The sequence below is a fragment of the Pelecanus crispus genome, chromosome 3 (genome assembly GCF_030463565.1).
Source record: "Pelecanus crispus isolate bPelCri1 chromosome 3, bPelCri1.pri, whole genome shotgun sequence".
In the NCBI taxonomy this organism is placed as follows: domain Eukaryota; kingdom Metazoa; phylum Chordata; class Aves; order Pelecaniformes; family Pelecanidae; genus Pelecanus; species Pelecanus crispus.
In genome coordinates this window covers 74,612,876-74,636,392 of record NC_134645.1, presented here as the reverse complement: position 1 = coordinate 74,636,392, position 23,517 = coordinate 74,612,876, and the positions used below count along the sequence as shown (strand labels likewise).

General features: G+C 35.2%; 1 protein-coding gene across 1 annotated transcript in view; it reads right to left on the bottom strand.

Moving 5' to 3' along the window:
* Positions 1-428: 428 nt before the first annotated feature.
* The window catches only part of TBC1D32 (TBC1 domain family member 32), a 95,667-nt gene continuing 72,578 nt past the window's right edge, over positions 429-23,517 (bottom strand). The window contains exons 27-33 of the mRNA XM_075707715.1: positions 19,519-19,602; positions 9,726-9,795; positions 8,809-8,924; positions 7,635-7,789; positions 5,824-5,964; positions 3,786-3,974; positions 429-548 (exon numbers count right to left, since the gene is read on the bottom strand). Coding sequence (XP_075563830.1) covers positions 429-548; positions 3,786-3,974; positions 5,824-5,964; positions 7,635-7,789; positions 8,809-8,924; positions 9,726-9,795; positions 19,519-19,602 — 875 coding nt within the window. The remainder of the gene's footprint in view (positions 549-3,785; positions 3,975-5,823; positions 5,965-7,634; positions 7,790-8,808; positions 8,925-9,725; positions 9,796-19,518; positions 19,603-23,517) is intronic.

The window sequence follows — 23,517 nt, the reverse complement described above, 5'->3', positions numbered from 1 at the left end:
ACACTAGCAGTTGTTTCTAAGAAAAATCACTTTTTCAGACCCTAGTGAAATATGAAGGTCTTAGGACTGTGCTACAGGGAGATGACGACAACGCAGTGATTTGGGAACAGGTTCAAGGCTTCATAGGGAAAACTTACGTTCTAAGGAAGACACTTCAGCATCCTACAGGTGAGTTCTGAAGCTGCCTTCTGCTAACTGAAAATGAGGCTGTGCATGTAGCCTGTCTGGGAGAGTGTGGTGTTTTAGGTCATCAAACTTAGATTAAGTCCTTTTGCAAAAACTATATTCTGAAAACCCTCCTTATTTATTATACAGTATGTACATTTATGCAGTCTGACTTATTTTAGGTGAGATTGATATATCAATCAATCAGCATCCTTTTAAAGGATGTAACCAAAACTGGAAAATAAAGTGCTTGTTTGCTTCATCTATGTATTCTGCACTCTTATGTTCCTCATGTCTTTCAGCAGTATAGGTCTGTAGATCGCCTCCAAGCTTTCCATGTATTCTAAATAATCACTCACTCGAAATCCATGGAGTGCTTCTTCCTGCACAAATACACACAGAAAACATTTATTAGCTAGGAAAAAAGATGCACAACTCAAATTTAATGAATTCCAAGCTTCTAAAGATAGCTCATTTGGTTCTGCTTGTCACAGCCTGGGTGTTTAAAAGACACACATTTTATTATATTTCATTTAGAAATAAAGAATTGGTAGTATCTGCTTCCAGACAGTTCCTTCTAATTACAGTCTTGGTAATAAATAGTTTTTTTCAGGTGGACGTTGTTCATCTCATTTTTGGAGAACATGTCATATGATGATTTTTAAGGAAAACAAAGTAAGCTTTAAGAAGGCAAAGCCAGGTACTAAAATAATCTTTTAAAAGATTTCTATACCAGCACATGGCATGCTAAAAGTTTGTTAGTGTGGCTTTTATACCCAACTAGATTCTCAATAAAACCAGGAGAGTAACAGTAAATACTTATTTTTAAAGTCAATGATAAAGAAAGATCTTTATGAAATGCCTAAATAAAAACAGAATAAACACTTCTGCATCACAGAGAAAAGAAGGTGCCCTCAGGAAACAGAAATAAACAGGCCATGTTCCTTCTCGTGGCTACTATACGTAGAGGAAGGAGGAGGATGCGCTGCAGAAAGAAGAACAGTCTAGGTAAAATGGGTGAATTTGTTGCTGCTTAGAAATGGAACAACTTGTGTGGCCCACCATCTACTAAGCAGTATTACAACCGTTGGCAGCATGTGCTGCAAAAAGCTCTCTGGAGCCAGACAGTCCTTGGGGACACATGTTGTATCTGCTGGTGTATTGACTGTGCATCTCTGCTAAGTAGAATTCTCCTGAGAGCATCTACTCAGGCTTGGAAGGCTGCACTTTGGCATCTGAGCATTTGAGATGGTTTTTGTATTTCTCCTCCTCTACTCACAAGTGAAAGCAAAGGCATGATTTTACCTTCCAAGTTGTTCTTCATGCACTGTGAGAAGGTTGACTACAGTGGAAAAGAAAACTGACTCCAATAGAGAACTGTAGTAGGTATTTAACCCTTTTTTTTTTTTTAAGCATGCAAATCCTACATTGATTAAATGTGCACAGGTATTAAAGCATCGGTCAACAACTTAGTTGTCAATAAGATGGCCCATACTTGCAGAAAATGAAGTGAAGAGTAGCTAAATTACTCCTAGAAGAGACTGACATACTGGCCTACATGTGCTACTACAAGTCACAAACCCTGTAGCCCGAGTTTCTCTATTTTATCCAAATGAACCCAATGAAACCAAGATAGTCAAGATGGGTTTACTGAGGTGGCATTACAGTATTCTTGGTTCACATGTGGAAATTACAAAGCTATGCACCTTCATCCTTCCATGAAAGCATTAATAAAAGATGAGGCAATAAATTTAAAATTCAGTTAATGCTGAAACTTCAAGATATCTCGAAGGGATCATAACCCATCTCAGCCAACAGAAAGAACAAGGAAAAGGGAAAAAATGTCCATGGACAATTCATTACTTCTACTTTCCTCTTGGCACAGAGTAATAGAAGATGATCTCTTTCACAGGTGGTCATCTGGTTTTTATCACTAGGAGGACACACTGAAAGGGTGAATGTTTTACTTATTTTAAGTGCTAGGCGTAATGTCATCTGAATTGACAGCAAAGTTGTCTCCAACTTCTTTTTTTGTGTGCAAATGAAAGTGTATTTATATTTTAAGAAGAAAATATTTGGGTTTAATTTTAATAGCTAGCTGGAACTACTTATTTGATAATACCAACAAAGGTGTACTGCTGTCAAATCATCATCTTTTAATTACAGATATAAAGCACATTAGAAGCTTAGAAACAGAAAGTACTATTGGTTCATGGAAGGAAAATAGGCAGCAAGACTTGTTTCTATAGCAAATGACCATTGCTAGCATGAAGCTCAAGATGTGTCATTACATGAAAAAAAATACAAAGTGAATATTTAAAGGTTGTAGGTATGTTGGGTTTTTTTCTTAGCTTGGATTATACTCTCAGAATAGTTTATACTTCCACTTTTAAGAGAACTGCTCTGCTACAGTAATCCAGATTTGTGAATGTTGTGCTGAAAAATAGGCTAAACCTTGAAACTGAATTGGGTTATTTCAATGAAAGGGCAGATGACTAATGCCTTTGCAAGTATTAAACCCAAGTAACCTCACATGAAGCCCATAATATAGCTGAAATTGAATTAATATAATGACAGAATATTTTTTTCTTTAGATGAATTAAGAGCTATCAAAAGCAAGAGTACAGTTTAAGTATGCTATTAACTCCTCTTTTTCTGCAGTAGTCACTCAATGAATTGTAAATACTCCAGTAATCCATTAACATACAGCATTTCTCATTAATTTAACAGTACCATGTCAAATCTTTGGCCTGTTTGTACTGTAGGTGCAACATACAAATTCTCTCTTCTATAATTTACATAAACTATCCCAATAATGCCATCAAGATGAAGTAGTTTTTAAGCCACATTGACCAAAACCAGGTCAAATAACACAATTCACTCATTAGACTGCGTACCAAACATTTTCAAGGAAAATGATTGAGCTGACTTATTATTCATATTTAAGAATATGTAAGTTGGATGCAAAGTACTCAGAAAACTATTGTTGTTAGGACAGACTAAGATGCAGATAAATAGCTCTCAAAAGAATTTTGACTGGAGAAAAAAAGAAATCGGAGAAAAAAGCAAAAATGTCTCTGGGAAGAAGAGTCAAATATTTGTATCTATTAATGACTGCATCTATAGCTAAGCAGTATCCTGCAAAAAGTATCTGATAACAAAACGCAATTTATAATATGGCAAAGAATACAAAATTGTGAGGCTGGACATACAGTAATTGGCATCTGTTCAAAGTAACGGCTCACTGAGCTTTGTGCCACATCTCTTCAAGCTTCAGTAGGAGACTACTGTGCAAACTCACCTTTCTGGAGAACATCTAGTTTAATGAGATTGGGCCCACATAGAGAGAGCTGAATCAAATGCCCTCATAACTTAATGTGCTTACTTACTTTGCTTACAAAAGGAACTGATGGGGACAAAATGCAGGAAAGCTAATCTCTGGAAAATACTATACCACAATTTCCTGCCAGGAAGTAAATAAAATTAAAGTATTATTTCACTCACTTAAAATCAGTACGTGAAATTCAGTAAGAGCTTCAGATTAAGTAACATACACATTTTCAGTACTGAGAGCTTTGCTTCCCTTCAGCAATTGAAAAATTTAAAAAAGAAACCCTTACTTTAAGAAAAACCTGTAGATCTTGGGCTTCAGTGTGCTTCAGGATGTCTTGCTGTAGGTGTCTGAACACCGAAATACACATATATATTTGATAATCAGGACCAAGGAAAATACATATAGCAATGTAGTGACAGATCTCACTCCAGTCCATGTAATTCCAGAAACACTGAGTTATCCATTGCAGACAAATCTAGATGAGAATGAAATTATATATAATTAAATTGTTGTATACAGTCATAATTGATCAGCTTTATCAGTTAACTTTTCTATACTACAGACCCATTTTCCTATAACATTACCCTACCTACGAAAATGAAAGTGATAAAGTACAAAAGCAGCCAAGAATCATCTTTTTTTTAAATCACAGCCTCTGAATAGGCTTCCAGTGAGTTCTGCTAAACGTAACACCCTGCATCCATGCATCTCACTTATCTGAGTATATTCTGGCAGCTCCTGAGGTTGTGACATAAAACTCAAAGTCCAATGAAAGCGAAGGTGATTTTTTCAAGATTTTTTTAAAATGTGGCCTAATGGGTAATGAGGGTGATGAAGGTGTGGTTAATGTGGATTTTCCTTTAAATCAAATTAGTTCTTTGCCTTATAAATGAATGGTAGGCCCTTCCCTAAGACACCCTTTCATTTAATGAAAGTGGGTATGGAACACGTTTAGTGACTCCTTTTTCCAGTTCTAAATCACAATGTATTAAGATATGTCCAGCACATTTCATTTAGTTCTAAGACCACAAATCTTCTGCTAATCAGTCCTTAAAGTGTTTAAAAATATGCAGCAGCAGAAGTACCAAGATTCTAATTAGAGGACAGCAGCCATACTCTGGCATTAAATCTGTTTTCAGGTATTTATTGATGCACGCAAGCACTTAAATACATCAGAATTGTTTTCACAGTTCAGGGTTTGCTTGTTTTTAATCCTGCAGCAGAACTGCAAAATCATAGAGAAGATACAGTGGCACCCACCAGTGGCATTTCAGTAACAGGTTAAATTAAAAAAAAAAAAAAATCCTCAAACAAGAAACCTTGTCAAGCAGTTTAGAACAACAACTATTATTGAGTGCAAACAATAAAAAAAGCATACAGTATAACTTACACAAGAATAGTTGAGGAAGGCGTTGACTGTCCCCTATGTGTTTTCCCACCCCAAAACAGGAACCTTATTATAAGCACCTATACTGAGATAAAGTCCGTCATCTGCCAATCTTCTCTCGTCAAAGACCAAATCCCAAGCTGACTATTTTAAGCAATATCCGTACCACACTGGCCTCTGCCCCCATTAAGTCTCTTAAGCTGCAAATCTTGTGGCAAAAAGGAATTTTGAAGGCATAAGATGAAACAGACTTTTCTTGCCTTGGAACAGCAATAAGCTTTCTTACTGCAGTGAGAAGTCCTTTTGCATTGGCAATCTAACTCATTATTGCATGAAGCTGTTTACACTTCGTCATGACTGTAGTCTTTACAAGTAATGCTCCATACACAGCATTCCACATTACCAAAGAACTGTAGTAAGTAGGTAAAATGAAAGCTAACATTATGGATAAATACTCTTCTTTAGTAACATCTCTTTAATATAGATTAATGTGTTAGTTGATTGTAACAGTTACGGTACCTGATATAAAATTAATTTTGCTCTGATATCACCTGAACTGCTTCCTGTTATACACCTATCCCAAATTACTCATTTCCCTCCTATGGAAAATTTAGAAAATCATTCCAGGGAATAACATATTCTATTTATTTTTAATGATAAATCTGAGGGTTTAGTACACATTATTTTTATCAAGTCTTCTGCATGAACATGTAAATGGCAGGTCATCAGCTGCAGTACACTGTCATTATTCTACCAAAGTCGGTTGCTTTCTATTTTCAGACGCTCTAAGTCACTATGCATTCAATACTATCTCTTACCCCAGTTTCAAAACCAGCACACAAGTGCTGTACAGAAAAAACACGGTAGTTCCTGAACAGCCTTGATTTTGCAGACTTAAGTCAAAAAGTTGATACTTTCATATGCTTTCATCAGTTACCTGGGATGGAGTGAAACCAGACATGTGGAAGGCTGAAAAGACAAGTGGCAACTCAGCTTTCAGCAACATTTCAATGTGGTGAGCACTGCAAAAATAGACTGGATGGATGCCAGATTCCACTGTGGTAACAGGCAGGTGCATCTGATTAACAACATCATCATCAACAAGAAAATCAAGATAAAGGATTACAGACTACAAAGATGTGTTATTTTAAAATACTTTGCTGAGAACAATGTATAAAAATATACACGTTTACTTGTAAGATAAGTAATCCCAGTTATTTTAGAGACAGGAAATAGAATAAACAAAAAAGCTCCTACTACCATTAGGAAAAACATGTAGTTAAACTAAAGAAAATTAAAAGTTAGAAACTGTTATTAAATATATCCTGACTATTCCTTTGCATTACCAATCTAGTTCTTTATTGCGTCTAAGCTTTAATTGTCAAAGCAGGGATGGAGAAACTGTTGTTATATTTTGAACAAAAGAACAGAAGTTAAAAACAGACAAATTTGTCAGATTTTTTTTTCCCCTATACTGGTGGATAGAGTGGAACTTCTATGGTATTTGAAGTTGTTTTCTGTGTCCACGTTTCTTTGCGGTATGTGTGGCTGGTACCAGTGAAATTCTATTTTGTGCAGCAAAAGGAACAGTGGTTTTATCAGAATGGAAAGCTCTGGATATCAGTGCCTGGTTTCTAGGTAATGAATCCTTGGCTTCATGCTAGAAGGTCAAGGTACATCCTTTGGAATTTTCCTCCTTCCTGAGGTAGGCAGTATCACCATCCATGAATAAGGAATTATCCAGCCATTGTTTTGACATTTTATTTTACTTTACATCATGGCAGTTATGCAAATAGGTTAATTAATGAATTTTCTCTTTGTGTTTTCAAGATATATTATAAAAAAGAAATCATTTTGGTACTGAGAATAAACATTAGCACTCCAGCAACCTGCCTGCCATGCTGGCTAGTTCTTGTATGGAAGACAACACTGAAGTTCTCAACACTGATGGTGTTCAGCACAATTATATTCACACAATGGAGCAAAATTTCATTGTGCTAGAATAACCTCAGGGCTGGACCCAGTGCTGTGAGTGGACCAATACGGTCACTTCTGGTGACAAGACAGACCAGTTCATATTAATACAGAAGCTTGCTTCTTATACCCCAGAGTTCTCTAGTAAAGACTACAGTTGTTTTATAGTTTATGGTCAAAACATTCAAGACAACGTGACAACACACAAAGTCAAACGGGAAGTTTTTTATTTCAAATAGATGTAAACCCCCCTAATGAAAGATGCAAATGAAGTTTCCTATACTACAAACTTGATCCAAAATACTAATAATTTAAAGTTGTCAAGTGTTCAGTATTTGGGCAGTAATAATTTTTAAAATTTACTAAATACATTCTAGTATATTTAGCAAATTTTAAAACTGATAGCTCTACTAAAATCAAAAGGATGGACTTGCACACTGTAATAATAAAAAATAAGATCATTCAACAGTATCGAAGGCTTCACACAGAATTTAATGCCACTAAGAAAGTTTATTTTACTGCCAGCTTTAAAATTCAATAACATTGCCTTTACTATCAGTCCACCTGTTATTTCACTACTTTTAAACAACCATTTGAGCAAATGTCAAATCTGTACTTTTCTGAAAGAATCTTTTAGGGTCACGTATTCAGTTAGAGGGCTTTAATGAAAACTTAATGCATTAAAAAAACCCACCCAAAACTAAGGAAATTGATAGTCTCCTTTAGAAACTTTCAAAGTTGCCTTTCAGAAAGAAACAGCTTTTAAATTCTTACTGATACATGCAGTCTTGGTAGCCAGAGAAATGCTGAAACAAGAAGACGTGAAAATCGCTGAAGAAACGTCAGTGTCTTCTCCCCGTCCCCTGACATTATGAGGAAGACAGATGATGCAAACCAGTCATAGCCAGCATAGCGCTCCCGCAAGCAGCCTGCGTGAGAAGGTTAAGGAACTCCGGCAGAGACCTCCTCCTCACTGCCCTGCAGGAACTGCAGCCCTCCTCCTCCCCAGGCCCGTGGGCACAGAGGCAAGAGCTGGTTTGTTAGAGATGGGACAAGGGGAACGCAGCTGTGCAGAAGGCAGCTTCTTGAGGCATGGCTGCCTCTCAAACTGAATTAAGAGAAACGATTTAAGCTATTTTCGCTATACACTACTTTTTTTCCAGTCCACAAGTAGTCAAGCCAAATCAACAAAAGCGAACAAAAAACAAGTAAATGCAAAAAACCCCGCACCAAAACAAGCGTGCTTGTAGTACAAGAAAGGAGAACGGTGGAGGAGGAAAACAAGGGTTGTGAAGATTATGGGGGGAAAAAAAAAAACCCCAAAGTAAAAGAAGAGCTTTAAAAAAAGAGATTAAGCATATTCTGACTAATATACCTGAAGGGTATTTTAATAGTGATATGCAAGTCTAATACCTGAAGAATATAGCAAAGCTTGTTGGAAAGAGGCATCTCTTTTATTTTGAAAGTTCCACAGTAGATCTGAAATAGTCAGAAGTCAAAACATTCCTGTTGATCAGACTACAGACTACTATCATTACATGGGCAATACCATTAATACCGTTGGTATTGTACCACAAATACTGTACCAAATACAAATACCAAAAATATTGTGCCACAAATACTCATTAGTGCCCAAAGGTGCATTGCTGCAGATTCTTTATCACATCCAGAAATATCTGATCCTACTCCAAGATAGTTTATGACAAAAATGAATGAGACTTACAATTTTAACAAAGTATGGGAACAAAAGAGTGAAGATTTTCTTGAGTGCATGGGGTATGCATTTTAAATTAAAATTTCACAGTGAATGTGCTGGTGGTTTTTTTTTTTTTTTTCTTTGAGTACATATTACACATCTACACCACCATCAAAAGCCCAAATTGAGAGTTCAAATTCCACTGGCATTTTTATATAATTTAATATAATTTATGCCATCAAAAAAGGATACAAAGTGAGGATACCACAGTTCTTTGCTGCTGTTTCAGAAATTTCTCACAATTCATTAACACGAAGCACAGCCCATTTTCAGCATGGTCTTTTAGCAAGTTTAGATATTTTCCATATCTAGCACAAAAAGTTAAAAACCAAAACTGTTTAAAGGTTAAATATTTTTAATTCCTAAAAAGCAAGAACTTGTATTTAACAGGCCTGTGAAAGTTAAGCTGTCATAGCATTGTTCATCACAAACACTATGTTGTAGATATACACATAAATGGTTTAATAAAACCTATTATGCTTTATCTACAAAGGATACACACCAAACATCTGCTACTCAGTGTTACAATTCCTCACCCAAATTCCTTTTAGTTCAGTTTTAGAGACTTGGTGGGGAGGAGCAAGTACTCTAACAAACGACTCATTTTCTTCACATATATTATTTAGAATTCCATGTAAGTATACCGTACGTGTAATTATTAGCATCAGAATTCAAATATTAATGCGAAAGATAACAATCTGTGGAAGTACAGACACAGTAGCTTTTCCTTCATCATGGCCCTGCAAATTACTAGCCAAATAAAATGTTTAAATGGCATATAACTAAGCTTAGCTAAACAGAACCATTTACAGAAGTAATGTGAGGAAAAAAAAGACAAATAACTCAGGATAATGTAATTTTATGGTAAATCTTACTAACAAGTTACAATTAGCCTTTACAACAATAAAGGAGAATAACCTATATAATCTGTAAAGATAATTTGATTATGTACGAATACCTTTTTCATTTTCAAAGTTAGAATTCATTTTCTTAAAGATGATCTTTAGATTTAAACAGTATAAAGCATTGAGTTGATGGATTAAATATCATCAAAGTCATGAAAATCAAATCCTAGAAATACACTAGGGAAATATTTTAATACCATATACCTGACTGTCATTTCAACACCAAGCTGCTGCACAGGTGAAAGGCTTTCATTCTTCACATCTGCATCCATGGCTAAAACAAAAGAAAAAATATAATAAAGTATTATGATAAATATGATTTTAACTGAATACTAATGTAAAACTTCTTTTATATATGAATACAAATTCTCGAGAGAACTGTGTCTTATTTTCAATTAGTTTAGTAGGATTTGCAAAGGATGCATCAAGAACCTGCATTCTTCATATACGTTTGTTTCTTTGATTAAAATGAGGAAATCTTCACTGTTAGTATGGTTATCATTAGCTTTACAGCACAACGTAAACAAACAACATCATTTTCAGTCCCATTTCTTAGTGGAGCTTTATCCTTTCTGGCCAAGAAATCAGACAAAGTGGCATTTTCTGATCTACTTCCTTTCATTTCAGTGGCCTTAAGTCTCCTAGCTGTAAACCCAACGTTATTAACAAAAATTCTATTTTGATACGAATCACAGAAAACTTTATAACTGATGGATTTTAAACCCCCTGTATTTCTATGCATTGTTCTTTCACACAGTAATATATATCCCGTTTTCTGCATTTGTTTAAAATAAAAATCTGTTAGACAAATAAATCATGAATTAAAGCAAACTCTGTTGTGATATTTTCTCAAAAATTTAAATTCTAAATGCAATTAAAAATGGGGCATTTTTTCCTCTCATCTACATATATCATCTAAGATAACGATACCTCAGAAAAAAATACAGTCCTATAATATTATGAGTTACAAAGCTGAGGGCTTAAACCTTTAATATACTTCTTTCAAAGTACTACTTAAAAAACAACAACAAATGAAACAAATAAATAAAGAAAACTCCTAACAAGTGACATAATTCCTTAAAAATGTAAATAACAGATACGGCAGCAGAAGCTAAAATGTATTAATGTAAGTGATAAATGTAAAAATCTGATTAAGCAGATCACACAGTAACTTGATATGTATTTTTTTCTATATTATTCTCACACAGATAGAGAATTCACACTGAAGGATTCCCTGGCTACCCAGTCAGGTAAACATTCCATGCTCCTGGTAAGCAAACAGGGACTAAGGTATTAAAGATGAAATATTTACAGGTGAAGGCAGGAAATGCCTCTGGTTAGGAAGAAAAGTTAAAGAAAAAAAAATTAAGCAGCACTCTGCTCAGATGAGAAGAAATAGGTTGAAATTTTCATGAAGAAAACAATATAGCATAATTACACTTGACAATGAAGCAATAAAATTCAGCAAAGTATGGTAAAAAAACCCCTGCTCTGTATTATAACTTTAATAGAGGACAATTATCTAAGTGTTAGGGTCGTGAGTAATTAACCTTTTACTTTTGACAAATACATTTATACATAAGAAAAATCAACTGGTCTTTGAGTAAAACGAATTTATTCAACAATCTGATGGGACCGAAATAGCAAACCCACATCAGAGAGGTTTTTTTATCCAAACAACAGAAGTTCAAGTATCTTTTGCATAGCATACCAGCAACACAATATTTGGAAGAATACATACAAAATCACAGGGCATTTGAGTTAAAAAGCCGCAGAGATGAGTGAAACAGTTCATCAGCTTTTACAGCTCCTGTTCCGAGTTACCTGTTTACTCAGGGCAATTACCATACTAAGTCAATTCATTTTCACGTTCCTGGATGCAACTGTGAAGGCAAGAGACATACTTATATCCTAGAAACCAGGGGGAATTTGAAAGAGTTGGCTATGACCAATGGCTAATTCAGTCCTGACGCAACCATATTTAATGGCAGGAGACAGGCAAGCGGTATAACAACCTCTAAGCCACAAGGAAGCCCTGCCTCCATTTTGAGGTGGATCCTCCTGTGGGCAGCAATGCAGGAGCTGGTATCCAAGTCCAGCAAGGGTGTAATGAGGAACAGCTGTATCACAACCCACACTCTGAGCCCAGTTTCCATTCTGTAACAGTTTACAGCAAGTACGGAATGCTTATTACCCATTAACATTAAAGAACACAGCTGATTTCATTGATTCTCATTGCCTTTTCTTCTCTGTTGTAATAATTTCTTACTTGCTGAAAAGGGTTTTCTGCTTATCAGTTTTCTTTCTGATATTTTCCCTGTATCGTGAAAGAAGATAAAATTAACATAGAGTTTGGATTGAATAACAATTCTGTACTACACAGCACCTCATCAAGGCAAAAACTTGCTTTGTACACGAGCGTATTTGATATAATCATAGCTCCATACACTAGGCAGTCGAGTTGCTGCCAATCCACGACTCACAATGGGAACACACAAACTGTGGTTCTTTGTCCTGGGTCAAAAGTTTTGATTTTCCATTTTGTTCACCAATTAATAGTCTGGGCAGACTAGGCTTTAAAAAACTATAAAGTCATTTAGAATACACAAAGGACCACTTCTTACTGATTAAAAACTGGACCTAGAAACCTTAAGTGCACCATTAAGCATAGGAAATTGTTATTAACAGTAAGTGGAATATTGAAATACTGCATATTGCAATCCATGGATAAAAAGTTGACTAGTAAGCTTGCAGGAGTATGTTGTAACTACTATTATAATGATGCTCATACCTCTGATTTAATACACTGAATTTAATTTTCTACAAAACTCATTTGACAGATACTTATCGAAACACCTGATATAACTAACTGCCTTGAAACACAATGGGTTTCATAACAAAAGGCATCAACAGATCAATTTTCTAAATAAGAGTGCCATTTATCCTCAAACAATGGACAGCACACCTCTGAACTGTGAATTAGATAACATGATACTGCACTGTGGCTATTATTAAATGCAATGAACAACATGGTTTGGCAGCTTCCTTTTTATTTATCTAATAAAACAAAAAATTCTATGTTGCACAGGTATTTTACACTTCTTTCTTTAAAAATGTAAAACAATGTAAAATAGAAATTAAGCCAAAATTAAACTAGTGACTTGAAGGATATCAGAATTCTCTAGGAGCCAATTTACAATTAAAAAGATTATAATAGAAAGTTGACTTTATCTCTCATTCTAAAACGCATAAAAAAACCCCACAGCAGTAAGTATGGACCATGCAACTGCTCTTTATATTAGCAACCTACCATACACACTTCAGATAAGCTAATCATAAGAAATATTGGTATGCCTGCTCTCGAATCTTTTTTTTAAATCCACTATTTAACACAATCTTCTCCATTCAAAAGAGAAAATGCTTTCTTTGAAACACCAAGGACTGAAAAATTTAAAAAAAAACCCAAAAAACCACTACACATGAAAAATTGTAGATTATATTTTTCTACAATAAAGAACTATTTCTTTTTATGACTTGGTAATCTTCCTCGTGTTTCCAACCCTTCTACCTCTCAATTAAATTCAGTGTTGCACAGAGAACCAACAAGACAGACTTAGGACCTCTGCTGCTTGAGTCGGAGGAGCAGTAAGCTTAGGGAGCAGAGCAAAAAAAGGCAAAGAGGGCTCTTTGAGCAACTTGTCCCACCTGGTTCAGTTATCCTAAGTCTGGGATTCCTAGGTAAGGCATGCTTCACTGCCGTTGCCTATCTGGTCTTCATCTTTAAAGAGAAACAATCCTGTGCATCCTGAATAGTTTCAGATGCAAATCAGGTGACCCTGGGAAGAGGTGGGGATTAACTTCTGTTTACAAGCCCTTTCCTTATTTATTTATTTATTGCAGACCAAAACCTAATTGTGGAAAAGAATTTGAAGTTTTTCGTCTTGTGTCAATAGGAAGAGATGGGCTGATTGTCTTCTGTGGTTTTTATCTTCCAGGTCTTCCTGCAAAACTCTGAGCAATCGTAAATGTCAAAAGGGATTAGGGGGAATGGGAAGAACAGGATGCCAGGAAGACAGGGAGCAGTTCTTTAAGCAATCTTAGTGTTTTCTTGCTTTGAGGTCATGACTGATCATTTGTACTAACTTTGATCATGCCCATTTCAAGCATCTTAATGGGCAGTACTTCTCATAATGTTTTGTAGCATTCAGGAGCACAAAACCAGACATCTCATAGGAATATGTAATTGCCTTTGCAAATCATACATTATGAAACTCAAGCTATAGCTACAAACACTTCAGAGTAAGTTAACTGGCATGCACAGTCCAGTAGTATTCTTCCTGATCGGATTAGACTTCTATCAACTTTACAACTCATATGACAGATTGCTTTCTCATTCATTTTCCCTCTCACCATGAAGAAGCTTTTATGTGTTTAAGTCAGAAAATGGGCTACATCGAATTCATACTGAAATGACTCGATACCAAGCTGAAACAGCTTTACAGCATATTTCAGAAAACTTGTATGGTCTTTAGGTAATAATTTACTTATTTATTTCCCTGTTTAACTGCTGTTACTCTAAAGAAACTACTGGCTTCCCTTTTGTGTTAAGTGAAGAAAATGACTAAAGCTGTTGCTCATATTACCGATTTAGCTTTTTCACTTCCTGGTGCCCAAATATTTTCATGGGTATATAAATAATCTTTTCAAAATGTTAATGAATGTTAAATTTTAACTTCAGTGATGGTAAGAAAGATGAGTTTTCTTTGTATACATGGAAAATACTTTTGATTCAAAGGAACCATGTAACAATACTGCAAACAGTTGAAAAACCCATGATGGCCAGAGCCACCTGCATAATTCATGCAGATGCTTCAAAAATATTTAAAGTTTGTAGTTATGTTCGCTATCAGATCTCTAGTCCCAGTCTTTGTCCATATAAACTGAAATAGTGGAACTCACTTTTTTTTTTTTTTTTAACCAAAAAAAGCAGGTTTTTTACTTATTCTTCAACAGGTACCTGAATACTGACACTGTCAGTGGGCAGGTGCCCAACAGTCAGTATAGAACTTTATGTTTTGTCAGCACCTATCCTCTGTCCTTCTGATGTCCTTATGAAAGTTTTCTATTTTAAAACATTATTTGGAATTGGGGCAAAGCAGAAATCGTACTTTTCTCAGATATTCTCTTCTGCCATTTTGCTACCATTTTCTGGTGGTGGTGTCTCCTCCACCAGGCTACTCATCTAGAGCACTTCTGATCTCATGTTCATTGTTAGAATTGTCTATAAAAAAATCCCATTTCAAAGAAAGGTACACTTATTGTTGGATTTGAACTGTGAATGGAGACAATGTAAACATGATCCAGGAATAATTGCTGGAGAATGTTTGTTGGCTTCTCATCAGAGCTAGGTAATCTCATGTACAGTTCCACCTTGACTATTGAAAGTATCTATTATGTCATCAGTATGCTTGTCATAACAATACAAGATCAAAATATTAATATCTAGAACAACTTCTTTATGTATTGGTCATCACAAGTACTCAAGCTAGTTTTGGCAGCAGCATCATTAAGAATGAACCACATTTTCAGTCCAGCTACATATAAACTGGCAAAGGGCGAAATGCATTTTGCTAACAGCATCTTTAAAGTGCTCACCCATCTTTAAAGAAGTGCATTCATCAAATGATGCAGGAAGAAGGGAAGAATGCCCTTCCTTCTCCTTCCTTTTCAGCCCAATTTGGGGTTGCAGTCCTGTATTTCTCATTTGCTACTCCTTCTGATCAGCTCTATACTGACAGCTTCCCATTGCTGTTTTTAAAATGTCTCAGTTCATTACCCGATCCACCTGACCCTTAGAAGATTAAGAGCTCATTAAATGGTAGAAAGTTCCTATGAGATTTTGTTCAGCCAGAGAACTAAGCCTCATCTAGAGAAGGAACACACCGTGACATTTGAGTTTTACAGCCAGGAAATCCCCTGAAATCCCTGAGGTTCTGTCCCTTTGGCAGTACATGGCAGAGCTGTTTCAGAGACAAAGTCCAGTGGAAATAGAGAACTCAACTGCAAGGTCATCTGCACAAACAGAGCTGCCAAAAAAACCAGTTGATCCTGAAAGGTCGTAGCATTCCCAAGTTTGGGCAGTCTGCAACACATGGCGGAGATCAATTAAGAAGTCCAGACACCAGCATATTAGATGACTCTGCAATTGAAATTCTTTGAGAAATGTGTTTGTTGGAACGCTGAGAAAAGTAACACATTTCCACAAAGCATTTATGTTGCAATGAACTGGAATTTGCTACCAGGAAGAGCAAGTGGCTATTTTAAGAACTTCATATCCCTAATGAGTAATGCCTATTTTACTACTATTTTACTACCATAGCAAATTTCAGTTTCTTGCCACCCTATTGCCTATACAGCTAGACATCAGTGATTTGGTTTTCAATGTTTTGGGGTTTTTTTCAAGAAGAAATTAAAAATAAAAGCAAACTAGAAAGTATTAATTCTGGGAAAGGGGATGTACAGAGTTCATTAACATTTAACATACATATTGTATGTTATTTTACTCATCTGAATCCACATCACAGCAGTATCTGCTGCTAGCAGAAAGTAAACTTCAAGTAAGAGTTGTGTTACTGTTTATAATTAAACACTGCAACTGCATAGTAGTTTATCAGATATTTTTCCTTCTCTCTTATCTTGAAAATGATAACAACCCAAACTAATTTGATTTTTCCATATTTGCAAATTTTATAATAGACTGAAATCCTGAGGGATTCCACAGCAGATGGATGACTGTGTTATTCTAATTACAACTACCTACAGGTTTAGAAAGCTGTCATTTTTTAAGATAATCAATTTTTCATTGCAAGAAACATGATAAACACTGAATATCTATGCATTGTACTGAATCCACTTTCATGAAGATTGTGGCTTCTCTTCATTAAAATTAAACAACTATTAGAAACTGTTGTTCAGTTCCTCAGACCTAAATTTATTCAAGAGAATGACGGACGGACACAATTGCCAAGTGCATCTTTAACTTACTTAGATACTTTACCTTCTAACAACTCATTAGCTTTACCTAATTCAGAAAAATGTTTCTACTGTAACAGCAGTTTTAGGATTTAGCTTAGATAGCGCTTACACACACATATATGGAAAAGATACTTTGTAATAACATGGCATTCGATAAGTAATTGTTCTCCTTGGAGAAATTCCAACCCTTTATACACATTAACAGAAAACCTTGGGAAATGTACACAAATCTGATCAATCATTATTCAATCAGTGAGAAACCTAATTTTAAGTAAATAAGGTCTGATAAAGATTTGAGCATGTTTTGTTTGTCCCTCCAGTACAAACACAGGAAGCGTAATACAGACTTAGGTTCTCAAAGCACGTTCCCTATCTTCATAGAAAAGCCACACTGTATGTTTTATGATGTAAAAAAGAACCTGTAATGAGTGTAAATTTAGCTATACGACTGATTCTTACAATCAAGCCCTTTTACTGTTTCAGAGTGGAATGTGATAATAGATTCAATTTTAGAGCCAGATTTGTGTTTCACTTTCATGTCAATCAGCATTAATTTATTGGTAAAGGCGCTATGAAATTTTAGTAACTATTTTCCTATAAAACTTAAAAGAAACCCTTGATGAAACATACGCTGCTTGCCTGAGCAACACTCTTTTCCCGGACTGGAGAACTCTTCACAAAAAGAGTCTGTGATAACGGTGTTGCTGATAGGGAAAGAAAGCATTAAGACAACACCAGCCCTTTGCCTACATTTCACATCAGTTTCTTGCCACCAGATTACTGACTATCCTTGAGAAAGCGGCTCACTGCCATTTCAGAGCTTGTCTTCATTAAAGCGCATGGACTATCAAAAGCATTTGCAAATGAAAATTGTTCACCAGCCAATCATTTAAATTTTGGAGCTTTTATTTGAGAACTGAACAAGCAAACTTATCTAGAATTAACATCCAATAGTGCCTGTAAAAGACTGAATGAAAAAAATATTCAGAAAATACAAAAAGGAATGTCATACAGACTGGGTTGGTTTATCATGGAAAGAAAATCTGTCAAACTCAAGAAAATTAAGAATTGAGGCTTCTACTGTGTTAGCTTTGTTTTGTTTCTGTACCTATTCTTTGGGATTTTCCATTCTAAAAAATTAATTTAATGTATGCAATTGTCACAGGATTTTCAAACCTGGTGTTTCTTCAAAGTTGGCATTAAATTTTAGATAAATAATGTAGTATTGTTGCCACCTCCACCTGATCAATGGTCATGGTGAAATCAATGAAGTAGAAGATCAGGTTCAACCTTCCTGAATGTGTTTTAAGTCCTAGATTTGAACAAGAGGTTGAGAAGAGTGGATTGAAACTAAGGTACTTGATATCTAAGTGAACAGAGTATGGACTACTGCTTCCCTTCATTAGAGTTCTTCCACACTGATGGAAGCACTTAGCTGTTATCATTAAGAAACAGCAGGATGCTGTCTTTACTGGGCAAGGCATCCACTTGAAGGTTGCACAGTTAGGTGTCTGTTCCTCCTCCAGTTAGTTTTTGCCTTATTCAAACCAAGCAGGTTTTCCTGTTTTTCTAACAGGAAACACTAAGGCAACCTTGAAAAGTTAGGTCTGTGGGCTATACCGTTCTTCAAAGACATGTGACATAGGCATTTCCCAGGACAGAAAAGAAAACTATACCTGGGCCTTCCACATCACTGGAGATGCATGATACTTTGAACTGCGACCTAAAAAGAGAATTGTACAGACAGGAGCAAGAGGGGCAGTCTAGGTATCAAATAAATCATTTACATCATGAAGACATGATGTAGGCTTTTAAAGGAACCATCAAAATCATAATTTGAATTGGGAAGTGTCAGAAATATGTAAATAGCAAGTCTTATGAGTCCACAAAAAGATTTTTATTGCTCATTATGCCTCCTGAGAAGTTGAAAAGTAAATGACAAACTAATGCAGGACAACAAAAAAACCCTTTAAGTATCTTTTAAGGAAAAATAAAATAGTGACAGAAAGAACTGTCACTTCAGCAACTCTCTTCATTAAACAAAGAAAGAGATTCTCAAATAAAATTAAGAGTATTCTGTTAGCAAGCTTTCAGAAGGTAAAAGGCCACTACATAAAAGAAAGAGATCCTCTAAATTACTAAAGGGGTTTTATGCTTTGAAACTTCAAAGGCAAGTCTGACGTCTCCAAGGACACTATATTTGCATCTTATGTGTGAGAATAAAATAGCAGTATAAATAAGACTCTCCCCAAAGCAGGCTTGTTTCTCCAGAGTTAGTGGCAGAATAAGTACTCTAAATGACTGAACTACAACCTAAGAGAAAAGTCCTGGACAGATAGTAAAGTATCGAAGTGCATTTTCTGGCAGATATTAACAATGCTTCTAAATCTTCTAATTTTGCAAGTGCTTCAAAATATTAAAATGTATTACTTTACACTCAGAATGAATTGTCTTTATCATTCATTCTGTATTCTTGGCTGTAAGCACTATATCTGTACAAAACTAACACTCAGATTACTCTGCTGACAATAGCAGTTCTTTAATACATATCCTTTAATGCAATATAAATTGCATACCTTTGGGTTGATTATATATTATGGGGCTTTCAAAAGGTGAGCCAGATTGTTTACACCATCTTAAATGTTTACGCCACCAGCTTTGCAAATCATTCTATAATAGGTGTCAACAAATACTTTGAATCATACCCTCACCTGTTCTGCATCTCCATCTTCCCATTACACATACAGAAATGTGAAAGCCCATCACTAATAATTATCTGTACTGTTTACTCAAGCACATCATCTTTTTCTCCGAAGTGAGGTATTTCCCACCAGTTAAGTAATGATTTTCTCAGCTCTTAAAGAACATTTTAAACAATCCCCCAAATGTTACAGATACATTTACAAGGAAAGTAATTTAAATATGAAGAGGCTGCATGGCAAGAAATTATTAGGAAACTGACCGTTATGGTTTCCCGTGCTGAAATAACAATCCAATCGGCTTTCAGAAAGATGTGACACGAACTTTTCAATTAATTCTGCCAAAACTGCAAACAGTAAAAACCCATTAAAACATTAGAGGCAATGAACAAAATGTGGAACTACATTACCTAACAAAATGACAATATGTGAGAAACTACAGCTATTTGAATTCCTGCATGTTTATTCATGCTTTTATGGGGGAACAATTCAAAGCAGGCATTGCACTTTTGCATTCCTAACACCATTCCTAACTTAAATTAAATTTTAATAGCTTTACTGAGAATATATTCAGTGTAAACGGAAAGAGAATCCCATATTATCTTTATATCCTCCAAGGATTACTTCAGAATTTGTTACACGATTTCAATGTGAAATGAAAATTAACTATAATTAAAATACAATATCTTACCACATTTGTCTGTGTATGTAGACAGGAAAGAAAAAAAAAAAAAAGAAAAACCACACACCAAAAAAACCCCAACATTCCACATGCAATAAAAAAACCACACCACCCCAAAATGATGCTAAGAAAAGCAAATGAATTTTTAACAGCTGTTTAAAAAAAGAACAAACCTAAAAAAAAATCTAAAACCACCTGTGTCATCACAAGATAAAAATTATTCACTTAAAATTAAGCACTGGGAGCATTTCCTTTGGGAAATTCTGTATTTTATCATTAGGAATATTTCCTTTGGGAAATCCTGTATTTTATGATCACCATAATGTTCTTATTCAGTTCTTGCCATGGAACTTTGAGTCAGCAGATACTGCACAGATAAGTCAGATACTGATATCTGGTCACTATGTAGGAAATCATATTTCCCGCTTTAACAGGATGTTAGCCAGGAAATTATCAAGAACTCTCAATGACAAATCATTATCAAAAACTGTTCCTGATTTCTTCAATTCTGCAAGTTTGAGGCTACTGCAACTGAGCACACTACCACATTACAGGTTTAAACAAAGGATACAAGGAAGCCTTTATGCATACTGCATGGAGATAAGCCATATTAAGAATTTAAGATAGCAACAATGAACATTTTTTATAAGTAAATGCTATGCTAAACCAGCTGCTGTTGTCATGATAAACAGGATTTAAAGAATAGAGATACAACCTTCTTTTCACAATAATGCAAAGCAAGGAAGTGTATTTAGAGAGTAACAAGTGCTGCTACCCATGGGATTTCCTGTTTCAAGACTGCATGTTACCACTTCCTTGGCAGCACCTCAGTTTAATAGCACTGAAGCTTCAGCCCCTGGTCCCCCGTTCGTGCACATAACTCCATGAACCCACAGGTGGTTTTGCTGGTTTTAGACCAAATAATTCCACTACACCATTTTAGAGGATAGCTGTATGAACAGTTGTAGCAGCACAAATAAGGCATAACAGTCTGTGGTGGAGGTGGCAATGGAGAAAACTAGAAAACTCTTGAACCAGCCTTGCTGACAGGAAAACTAACACAGGAGACTGCAGTGCAAGCTCTTTCTTGCGTGAGGAGGAGGAGGAGGAAGACAGAACTTCCACCCACAGTCTGACGCTTGTTATGCCAGAAAAATAATGAAGAAAAAGATATCATAAAGACAATTAAGTCTTCTTCCAACCATTTTAAGCTAACATACTTGACTTTAAATCCTTTTTTTTTTTTCTCGATTAGTTGTCTAAAACATTTACAGAAATTCATTTACACTGAATGAGTCCAGAAAAAGTTTTTAAAAGGCTGAGTTTTGGTAATACTATGTTGATGGGTAGGGCAAAGGGAGAAAAAGTTTCACTACAACAGCTAAACATGGATTTACAGTTAGAGTAGCCAACTCCAACAGTAACAAAATTAATTTTGCATTGCAAAGGACTACTAAATCAAAACAAAAAAAATTACATGTGTAATTTATATTCTTATGCATTTTTATGGAGAGAAGAAACTGCTCATAAAACATAATATAGCTGGTTTTAATCATGGTTAATAAACCACATGGGGCTAGCAAAAAGCAATTTATTTTATAGAAGAGTAACAGTTTATTCGTTTCATGAGAATAAACAGAATAATCTCACTAATCTTCACTAATATGCTTAGTGGAATTTGGTCCACAAACAATATAATGAGTATTTGTGTAAAATGAGAAAACATGTCTATACCTGGAGCTGTAGATAGCAAAAAGCAGAAATTAAACTTAAAATTTTCAACTAGCTAGATGTTTACTATATGACTATTAGTACTGTGATTACTGAAATATGCCATACTATAATACCAAACAGGAACTATGTTAAAAAGACTAAAATACCACATAATTCAGAAAATTTAAAACCAAGTCAGAACATTGTACATTTCTTCCCTTTTTGTTGGAAGGTATCCACACGCTTGACCTCGCAGTTGAATATTTCAGTTCAGTGCTTGAGTTAATGGGAGTAGTGACAGCTCAACTGCTAAGCAATTTTTTGAAACTCAAGCACTAAATTGATTTCCACCATTTGAAAGTATTTATCTAAGTGCCTATCAGGATCTTTGAAAAGCTTTTAATCAAGTTTGAGAGACGAAGACTCACATAAGAGTTTACCAAAACAAATTTGGTTAATACACAAATAGAGGGTTTTCACAAGACATTGTCTCTTCCAGAAGAATGTCCATGTGAAATGACAAGTAGTTATTTTAACTTTTGTCTTTTAATACTAAATTATTTAGCTGCCATGTGGACGCTCCCTGAAAATCTTTATAAAGGTGGAAACTGGCTCAGTGATTTTTCATTTAGCTGGAAAAGCAGACAAAAAAAATTTAGGAAAGTTCATTGTACAGTACAGGTGGTATTGTTGTAAAAGCCCACATTCTCATGCAGAGGTTATGTTCAGAGACAGAGATTAGTGTTGTGGCCTACCAACTCAGTGAAAATGTTGATCATCTTAAATTATGGTAGCTTGGCTGTATTCACATCGAAGTTTTTAAGAGACTGGCAATTACCTCATGCAAATTTAACCCACACATCCAAAATAAAGAGCATTTTAATTTAAGAGTGTGTAATCATATACAAAATAAATGAAAGGGTTTTAAAATTCCCTAAATGATTGCAGTATGCTCATAAAACAGCTGAATTCCTGCAGGATTTTTTTTTTTTCCCTTGAAGGACTAATGTACAAAAGGAAGATAATCAAAATGGCTTCTAAACTGCATAAGAACACTGATTAAAAAAAAATCTTGTGATTAAAACCGTTTTAACAGATAACCACCATGAGAGGTTATCTAATTCCTATTCTAAAAGGTTTAAGTCAAAAAGGTCAAAAACTGTGAAAAGCATCAGATTTTTTTAGATCCTCTAATGTAACTAGTTACTGGATCATATTCTATACCAACTCACAGATGCTTCAGAGGAGTTTAAAAGAAAAAGAACTTTCTTAAGAGTTCACAGTAGTCCTGCTTGACTTGTGTTAGAGGCTAAAAATTCAAGAGTGAAAAACTTGGGCAGCTGACTTCTTTGCAAGAGTAGTGTCAAAAATTTTCAACTCCATCAACTATACTTCAGTTTAATAAATCTATGAAAAACACAGCTAGCAATTCCCTTCTTTATGGCAACAATAAGGAGGACTTTTTTGAATTCCTAAGATAATGGGAGAGACTTTCAATTATTGTACATTGAAATGGCAGAGGAACAACCTGCATTTTCTCTGAAAGGAAGAAAACAAGATAATAAAAATTCTTACAGTGCTTCCATTAGAGATGAAGGTTGCATATCTTATACCAATATACAAGTATCTTCTTTATTAATGCCTTTCAAATCCTAATCAAATGTCAAAATCTTCACACACATGCATGCGCATTCTCATGCACTCACATTGCTTACAGGATATCCCTTTGGAAGTTGCTCCAAACTGGTTTGTGGGATAGATGAAAGAAGTTTTGATCTGCAATTGTTCTTCCTGCATAACATGAAAGACCCACTGTTCCACTCTAATTCTGAACCAAGCCTCCTTGAAAAATCAAGTAAGGACATAA